We start from the raw sequence: 9,317 nt of genomic DNA on the forward strand, positions 1-9,317 counted from the left end.
CTGGATTTTGTCTAAGAATTCTCTAAAGTCTTTAGTGAAGAGGAATTTGACCAGCTTCCTGAACACTGTTCCTAGGACTATACAATTAAATTGACTGAGAGTTTCTAACCTAAGGATTGTAAGGTCTACCTGCTTAACAGAGACAAGTAGGAGGTGCTTAACAAGTTCCTTTGAGAAAATCTTCAGAACAGCTAGATCCAACCCTTAAAGTCCTCTATAGTCTCCTCTTTCTTCTTTGTCAAAAAGAAAGATAGGAAGCTCTACCTAGTCTAGGATTATTGTTGTCTTAATGAGGGTACTGTCAAAAACAAGTACCTGCTCCCTCTGATTCAGGAGCTTATTGATAAGACACATACATTCAGGGTTTTCACTAAGTTGAATGTTTAATAAGGATACAATAATATTTGGATCTGAGACAGAGATGAGTAGAAGACTGTATTCTAAACCAATTGTAGATTGTACAAACTGACTATAATGTTCTTCAGACTAACTAACTTGCTTACAACATTCTAGTTATTCATGAATCACATTCTTGTGGATCTGATTGACTTAGAGCATGTTAGTGTGTATCTGGATAACATTCTAATCTTCACTCAGACAGTTGAGCACTATTACTAACTAATCTGAGTAGTTCTATAATAGCTCTAAGATAATAAACTGTTCCTCTAAGAAGCAAAGTACTCTTTTGTGTAGGAGTCAGTAGATTATCTAGACTTTGTGATTAGTAGAGGAGAGGTCTGTATAGATCTAGCAAAGGTAACTGTAGTTTGGAACTGGTTACAACCTTAGAACTTGAAACAAGTCTAAGTATTCCTTAAGTTTGTGAACTACTACTAATGCTTCATTTGAGGCTTTAGTACTATTGCCTGGCCCTTATACAATCTCACTAGCAAAGATGTTCCTTAGTAATAGGAGGATTAGTAGTAGTCTGCATTTGAGTCCCTAAAGCAGGCTATTACTAGTAAGCCTGTACTAACAGTTCTAACAGTTGTAAACAAGTTCTGAGTTAAAGCTAACTCTTCCAACTTTGTAAATAGAGTAGTACTGTTCTAGTTCATTAATGGAAAGTAGTGTCTAATAGTGTTCTAATCAGAATCCCTCTCTGTAACAGAATGGAACTACTCTATCTATAACAAGGAACTCCTTACAATTGTCTGTTCCCTAGAGGAGTAGTGTTAATATCTCCTCAGTATAGTATAGAAGTTTAAGATCTAGAGTAATCACCTTAATCTCTAGTACTTCCAGGTGCCTCAGAAGCTCAACTACTGTTAGGCCTGCTAAATGTTAGAACTGTAGGACTATGACTTTGTACTGACCTACAAACCTAGAACACAAATGACAAAAACTGATTTACTCTCAAGACAAGCAGGTTATAAAAGGAGGGAGAATAATAACAAAAATCTTGTTCTCCTAGACAATTCCTGTTTTGTGTCTGAGACAATCTAAGAGATCTGACTCAAATCTAAGAATGTTGACTTTGTCACTCACATACAGTAAGCTCTAAGACACACACAGAACTAGGTTATAGTAAAGTAGTTAGAGAAGTAAGTAAGAGATTAGGAGGAGGATGAGAATGGACAGGTTTACTAGGAAGGCTGACTGTATGTTCTAAAGGATTAGAAGCTGTAGGAGGACATTGTCTGAGCTTATTACAACAATCTGACCACAGGACATTTAGGCTGACACAAAACACAGGAACTCATTACTCAGAACTACTAGTAGTCTAGAATGTAGAGGGAAATCCTAAAGTATGTGACTGGTTATAATACATACTAACAGACTAAGGCCTACTAGACAAGGGTTCAGACTCCTCTACATTTGTATTAGATCCTAAATCACTCTTGGGAAGAAGTCTCAGTAGACCTGATTAGTAAGCTACTTAAGTCTTAGGGTTACAATACTATCTGTGTAATTGTTGACTGATTCTCTAAGCAAGTCCACACAGTTCCAACCTAAACAGAACTCACTTCTGAAGGTATAACACACATTTATTAGGATCATGTCTTCTAGTTGTACAGACTCCCTTAGAAGCTCATTCATGATTGTAGACTATAATTCAAGTTGAAATTCATGTAGGACTTGTATATACTTCTCAGAATTTGAGGGAACCCTTCTACTACCTATTACTTACAGACTGACAGTCAAACTGAGCAAGTTAATCAGGAGATCAAGCTCTACCTCTAAATGTTTATCAATCATTAGTAATCAGATTAGTCTGAATAGTTAGCTCTGACAGAATTTGTGCACAATAACTAGTAACACTCTATAATAGGACAGTCCCTGTTCTTCCTCAATCATAAGAGACATTCATACTAGGGGACAGTTTCAAACCAGAATAGTAGTTCTGAATCTGTAATAGACTTTGTAAAACAGATACATAGAACTAGGGAGGATGTATGAGCTCTTTTGGAAAAGGTAGTACAGATCATAAAGTGGAACTATAATTAGAAGAGGTCTGTAGCCAAGGATTACCAGTCTAGTAACAAAGTTATGCTAGAAGCTACTAACCTGACTATAAACTACTTAATAAAGAAGTTGGACAACAAGTACTTTAGACTCTTTGTCATTAAAAAGAAGGTTAGTGCCTCTACCTACAAACTCTAACTTCTAACAACATGGAAGTACATACACTCAGTGTTCAATAAGGTTCTGTTATCTTAGTACTATAATCCTAATTTTCCTTCACAACAAAGACTCCCTCTACCTCTACTAGAACTCATCAGCTCTGAACTAGAATACAAAGTAGAGTATGTAGTAGATGCTAAGCTAGTATATAGAAAGCTCAAGTTTCTTATCTACTAGAAGGGATACTTAGTTGAAGAACACACTTAGGAACCTGCTGAGAATCTCACCTATACTACTAAAGTAATCTGAGACTTCTATCAACTTCATTTGAGTACTCTACATTAACTCTACTTTACAGATTTCTAAACCCTACTATTCCAACCTATACTCAAGCTACTAACCAAGCCTAATGTTTACTAATCAGAATGATTAGTTTTAGAGGGAGGGTGATGTTACAATCCTCTACTCTCTTACCTTTAGTTCTGAGGGTTCTACACTCTTCTGTACTAGAACTTAGGACTTCTGTCTCTCAGGAGCACTGTCTATAGACTATATACATACTGACTCTTACTACTACCCTTCCTTACTTTATCATTCCATTCCTTTGACCACTCCTTCATTCTCTGTTCATTCTATAGTCTCTTACCCTTTGTCCATCCCTTCATTCTTTGTACCTTTATCTTTGACATTCCTTTCTTTCATTCTTTGTGGCTTATCATTCTTAGTAGCTCATACTCCCTGAGTACTCTTGTATAGTTTAGTATATATAGGTGTACAAGATCAGACTAGTCCTGTAGTCTTGATCTTGTCTACTCTAGGTAGTCCTGTACTCTTAGGCTCACTCTATATACTCTACTCTTGTCTTACTCTCTCTCTCTGCCCATTCTGCAAGTTCTGACTATGTTCCAGTGCTCACATTCTGTATTTCTGTTGTGTAGGATAGTTGTAACCTGGGTCCCCTCACTGAGCCTTCGGGTCCCCTCTATGCTGTTGCTGACAACACCTAACTTTGCATATAGGTCTACTTGTGCAGATGATCCAGTATTACTGAAATAGCCACTGTGACCTATGCTGTTGCCTCGAAATAACATGTACAAATCCCTATCAGCAAACCTGAAGCTGAGTGAAGCCTTTGCCTCCATCAATTCCTAAGTAATCACACTTATTAATGTAGAAGGATTCCCAGTCCTCAACAGCACCGGGTTCTTTAACACGAGCAAGACGAGATGCTCCAAGGAGCTCTCTAGTCTGGCCATAACAGAATGCAGGAATGATATGCACAGCGCGCACAATTGTGGTGGGATCTAAAAAGCCAAACGGGGGAGAACCATCCTCCTGCGTGACGAACCTGACTCGTTCGAGGTTACAAGCATTGTCTCTGAATCTGCCCTCTACCGTCCTACCAAACCATCGAACCCAGATTATGTCCACACGTTTCGGAGACGATCCTTCCGCTCCACGGAGATAAACATCAAAGTGGAAGATGCCAATGACCCGTGCATACCAGTACATTGATTCTCGATCCGTACCTCCGCTTGCTCGAACCATAATATCAGATTTGGCTCCTGTTGGGCTAATCGATTCGTGCTGGCGTTGCATGTCGTATGAGGTATAATTTATGGCAAGTCACTTGTGACTATACATTTTGTTGTCCAAGATAACAATCTGCATGTGTTCGTGTTGCGTAAAGACAAGTTCATCGTCTGAGGCATCCATCCCTTTCAATCGGGCCAGTAAATGTTGGGATAGGCTCTGCCTAAAGCCCTAGTAAAGCGTTTAGTATAAAAGAAAGCAGAGAATATGCAAGTGGCGTACCTGTATTGCTGCATCAAATCGGTACTCAAGTTCCTACTGAGGAAGGTTAATTGGAATTCCTCTCTGCCCGATAGAATATCTGACGTCACCGGGGGCCAACTCTACGTCCTCCTCCTCCTCCTCTTCTACTCCAGGATGGTCGTTTTCATTCATTGTTCGCCCCGAAATGCGAGCGAGGTTTGCTTGGCGTTGGTTAATCCGTGTAATTTGTTGCTCGGGATTGACTCCATTTGTTCTAGCATAGCTGTCCTTGGTCATCTTGTGCTCAGACTCGCCCTGCATCAAGCCTGCGTTTGTATTGATTACAGTGCAAGAAATTGAATGAATACTTACAATATTTGTGCTATAGGAATCAGTGGTCCCATATTCCACTATTTGCTTTGCGTAATGCCCCACCGCATGAACTTTAGATGTGTTGGCATTAAAGGCCTTCTTCACGTTTGCATTTATCCCGTCAGAGCCGGACGTTCTTGTTTGCTGAGTATCATTTCCACCACGCTTCTTTGCCATGCGAGACACGCGCCTGCGCGTCTCGGCGGCTAGTTCCGTGGTGGCAAATACAGGGCAAGTATCGCTGGCGAATTTTCGTAGTGCATCACCAAATCGCCGCGTTTCAGAGTGTAAAGCCGCTATAGTATCATCCGTATGAAGACGTAGCTTACACAGTGCGTGCAAATTCACAGTCCGATATATCAAAATACGGATGATCGTTTCATGCGGCTGCGGGAACAGACCATCGAAAACCGGCAGGGCACACTGAGGACGACGTTAGTGAATAGTTGCAGCTCTCATACCAATTAATTCATACCTGTAGAAGGTCCTCGAAGTTATAGCCTGTCATCTGCTTCATGTCAGAAATGTTTCCCTTATAACTTCTTATATCAGAGCCAAAAGCCGGCACTTCACGAACGCTTTTCAACAAAACGATAAATTAAGAGATAAGCCCGAATAACAAGTTAACCTCACCGTTTATTCAATTCATTAAGGCGATCTCGGTCCTTGAAGGTATTGATAATCCGTACCAGATGAGTGAAAATTGTCTTCCAAACTCCTACCTCCCATTCGTGTAAGATGTCCACTACCAGTATATCATGGAAATCAAAGCCTAGAGGTCCCAGACGTTTCGAGAATGCATTCTACACAGAAATCCAAGTCTCAACGAATGCCCATAAAAAGAATAGCTGAACTGACCTCAACTGGAGTCAACGAATGAGGGTCTAAATGGAGCTTCACTCTCGGGTGTGTCAGCCGCTTCCGGCTCGTATAAATTAGCTCTCTTGCTTTATTGACTCTGTACTGCCGGTCAGGATTATCGGTCCGCCGGTATTTGATGCGATACCGCATATCCCTTGGCTTTCCCAGCGACGACAATATCTTACTAGCTGGGATAAGACAACGAGGACAAGGGAAACTACCCAAAAATTTCATTGTAGCCAAAAGAACCCTGAAACAAGATGAAAACAGACCAACAGCGCAGTAGGATATTACCTACTTCTCAGGATAATCCGCCGAATACGTCAATATTCGAGGAAACAATCGACGCAGGACACCATCACCGCACAAAACAACAATTCCGGTTTTCCAGGCATTAATAAATTCATCGTCCAGTAAGGTAAGCCACACGGCTTGCATGATTTCGCGTCGACAATGCAGTTCGAGTTCTGCTGATGTTTTTTTTCCCCTTGCATGACGCTCCACGAATTCCTTGAAATCACTAGGTAACTATATACCAAGTCTCATCAGTAACTCAGTGGAGCGATGTTAGTGTTTAGTGTACATACCGAGGGAATGAATGCGATCGAATGGATTGCGCCAGATCTAGCGCATGACCTTCTATATTTTGATTGATTTCCGAACTGCAGGTAGATGGGCCATAACTTAGCACTCCCAAACTTCGTCGCCGACATACTATCCGACCACAGTTGCATTGCAGCCACCGCGTGAGGAATTGAATCACCATCAGCCTGGGGTACACGCTGCACCTCATCATGCGCGTTCCGGAACGATGACGACCAAAATAGCTCCCCGTGTACCGCAATATCTTCATCAGCACTCAACGGAGTATACCGAAGCTCATACGGCTCATAGCAAAAGCCTTCGCTTAACTGGGAACTGCGGAATACCGATTGTATAACGCTTGTCAATGGGCGGTAATGCAGACCTTTTACTTCATACGTCACCGCCCCGGGAACATCAGGATGAAGATGTCCAATAGGGACTGACAGCGGCACCGAAGTTTCCACCCATCGATCATCGTCAAGCGTACCATCGACTAGCGCTCTATTAAGTGGACGTAAATCGGCATTTGCGAAGTCCTCCCACCGCCATTGACTGTCTCGTGTTATCTCTTGAAGTCTAAGCAAGTCCGCAAATGACTTGGTATGTGATGAGGACCAAAACCAATGGAATAGCAGGTAAGTGCTTCGGTTTGGAAGCGGTGCATAGACATTGGGGTCTTCTACAGGAGGATGTTTGTGCCGACGGTCGTCCAACAGAATTTTAGGCCGTCGAATAACCCTATGGATGCGGAATTTGTTACGCTGTGTACGTATAATTTCGAACTTGAGACCTGGAGATTCCTCTTCTTCATCCAGTGCTTCAACCGTCGCCGGATCCTCGTCTTCCGGGTCGATTCGTAAATTATTTCTCGGTGGTGATAATTGTCTGAAGCGCTTTGGGAGAATACGTGGACGAACGGGACGACCTGCCGCTGAGAGGATTGGCTGTGGAGAAGGGCGCTCTTCCTCACTAGGCTCTGCATCCCATGCCTGTAGTGATTCGGTGAATTCATCCCTCTGCGGACCATATGTCTCAGGGGGTGGCATTTCCTTCATATATCTGAGGATCGTGTTCAAGCCAGAGATTAGAACTACTCACTGCAGGCACTATTACCCTTGGCATAGCTCGGCCCACTTCGATCCTCGCCCGTTTTCTTTCCTGCATTCGCGTCCGAGCATCGTTATTGAGTCGTTTTGTGGAATTCGCAACAAACAGGCATCGTCGTTCGTGTCTAGTCCGGGAGCCAACTGAAGGAAAAGCTGCCGTGCAGCCACTTCCCTCACAGTGATACATAGGCAGATAAACGAAATGCAGCGCGACCGTAACACAGATCGATGCAACTCGGCTAATGAAGCGGCAGATAGTATTACAAAGCTACGTGCAAGACGATAGGGTGATTACTAATGGAAGATCTTTTTACAAGCCATCGCTACATGATGCCAAAGACCGCGTCTGCCAGCTGCACGACTCACAAAGTTCGTCTTAAATTCTGCCGAGATTTCCCCCACTCCTTTCTAGAACAAATCCAACATCGCCGACACAACCCAGCTTCATAAGACGTTTGACGATGCTTTTTTTGCACATGCGAGTATACACCGGGTCATGAACCATCAGAACTCTGCAAGCTGTGCATGTAGGACATGTAAAATAAGAGATATCCTCCACTCCTTTCCAGACAATGACTGTCGACACGACTAGCGCAAAAAGACAATTGACGATGCTGATTTTGCGCACCCGGCCGTACGTCGGGTCATGAACCATCAGAGCTCTGCGAAGCTGTGCACGTAGGACATGTGGCAAGACGCTTGAGGCTGATCAACGGCGAGGCCAGGCAACAAGTAACCTGAGCCGTCCCGCCTGACAACAAACAGGACTCGAACGAAGGACGGCAAAATTGATTGAACGTCGAGTCCAAATCCATCAGATGCACGAAGCTGCCGATGGAAGGACAGGCCATGAAAGCAAGGCTGTCATGGCCGGTTGAAGATCTGCTTATGCAAGTAAAGAGGGATTAGGAAATCAGGAAGAATAGCGGCATTTGGTTGGATACTTACAATTTTAAACAGCTCCATTGCAGCTCAAAATTACCACCGCATAAAGTCATAACGGACGACATTCACGTACAGTGCCTGCAAAGGGCAGGAGTCCGAATTGTGGTATTTGGCAGGAGGTAAACCAGAGTATGGAACACCGGGGGATCGATGCAAGGTTAGCGCTTCTCATAGAGAGGGGTCGGGATGGTGGAGGTGGTGGAGGTGTAGGTGGGAGATGATAAGAGACGATAGGGGATATGGGAAAATGAGGAACCGTTTAGGAAACCGTTACGTGAGTCACGGGACAAGTGCAACGAAGTTCAAATTGTAGACTTAGCGACTTAGACATCACAACATCCGTTTCTGGTACCGCGATACAGTCTTAGGCGAGGTGCAGCTTCGTGCTTTACCTCATCGAATTACAGTAAATGTTTGCTTAGTGGCGTTAGTCGCTCAGCTTTTCAGTAAATTTACTTGCCTTGAGATTGTTTGCTCCCGGAAAAGACATCAACCCAAAATTCAACGCTAATGCTGGGCACCCCAAGCACCATGAGTGGTTCCTCGGTTACTCCCCCTTTTACTCTGCCTCCAGGTCCCACTGAACAAGACTTTTCTATTCCACAACGAATCTTGAACAATGCCAAAGAGCTGAGTAAGTATAGTCATGTCCTTCAAAGCAACATTCATGCAGATACTGATATTACTGATAGGCCACCATGAAGGTCTTCGGCCTCTGGATGCGCGTGTTGGTGCCGTAATGCAGTTCGGCAATTGCATCATAATCTCACCGAATGCAGATTATGTCCCGCAATTTCCATTCATCGACGATGGGAAAGTCGTGGTCCGTGAAGATGGCCATTTTGGCGGACAATCACCCCATCGCTGGCCTCAGCCCTTTTCGCGAAAATACATTCATCATTGCTTCATACCCTTTGACTTGGACTGGCACATTTGTAACACAGCCCTTCGCAAACGAGACGATATCAATAACATAAAACTTTACGACCCAGACGACAAGACTGACTTTGTTCCCGACCCCCAAGCCTATGACTCAGATTCCGGGACGCCAATTGGCTCTTTACGCTCGGAACTGATAGATACGCTTCAACAGGCTTTCTTTGCTAT

At 43.3% G+C, this 9,317-nt stretch overlaps 2 protein-coding genes across 2 annotated transcripts; one reads left to right on the forward strand and one right to left on the reverse strand.

The window, feature by feature from the left end:
- Window positions 1–3,292: 3,292 nt before the first annotated feature.
- On the reverse strand, window positions 3,293–8,382 carry FOMMEDRAFT_112387 (uncharacterized protein). Its single transcript, XM_007269443.1, has 10 exons — window positions 8,214–8,382; window positions 7,258–8,147; window positions 6,162–7,208; window positions 5,873–6,102; window positions 5,572–5,824; window positions 5,347–5,516; window positions 5,189–5,291; window positions 4,714–5,136; window positions 4,381–4,656; window positions 3,293–4,329 (listed from the first exon to the last, which is right to left on the reverse strand). The coding sequence occupies exons 2-9, from the start codon at window positions 7,450–7,452 to the stop codon at window positions 4,414–4,416; spliced, it is 2,664 nt and encodes an 887-aa protein (XP_007269505.1). The 5' UTR covers window positions 7,453–8,147; window positions 8,214–8,382; the 3' UTR covers window positions 3,293–4,329; window positions 4,381–4,413.
- Window positions 8,383–8,741: 359 nt separating this feature from the next.
- Window positions 8,742–9,286, forward strand: FOMMEDRAFT_159636 (uncharacterized protein; the record flags this gene model as incomplete). The annotated part of the gene is made up of 3 exons (XM_007269444.1): window positions 8,742–8,844; window positions 8,903–9,033; window positions 9,236–9,286. The coding sequence occupies 3 exons, from the start codon at window positions 8,742–8,744 to the stop codon at window positions 9,284–9,286; spliced, it is 285 nt and encodes a 94-aa protein (XP_007269506.1).
- Between the last annotated feature and the right edge of the window lie 31 nt (window positions 9,287–9,317).

The sequence above is a fragment of the Fomitiporia mediterranea genome (assembly GCF_000271605.1).
Source record: "Fomitiporia mediterranea MF3/22 unplaced genomic scaffold FOMMEscaffold_10, whole genome shotgun sequence".
In the NCBI taxonomy this organism is placed as follows: domain Eukaryota; kingdom Fungi; phylum Basidiomycota; class Agaricomycetes; order Hymenochaetales; family Hymenochaetaceae; genus Fomitiporia; species Fomitiporia mediterranea.

Bases quoted from the DNA above. Each gene is read 5' to 3' on its own strand.
- FOMMEDRAFT_112387 (XM_007269443.1), bottom strand. From the start codon at position 7,452: ATGTATCACTGTGAGGGAAGTGGCTGCACGGCAGCTTTTCCTTCAGTT. The intron at 5,517-5,571 runs GTCAGTTCAGCT...ATTTCTGTGTAG, and splicing joins ATTCGTTGACTCCAGTTGAG to AATGCATTCTCGAAACGTCT. The intron at 5,137-5,188 runs GTATGAATTAAT...CGTCGTCCTCAG, and splicing joins ACTTCGAGGACCTTCTACAG to TGTGCCCTGCCGGTTTTCGA.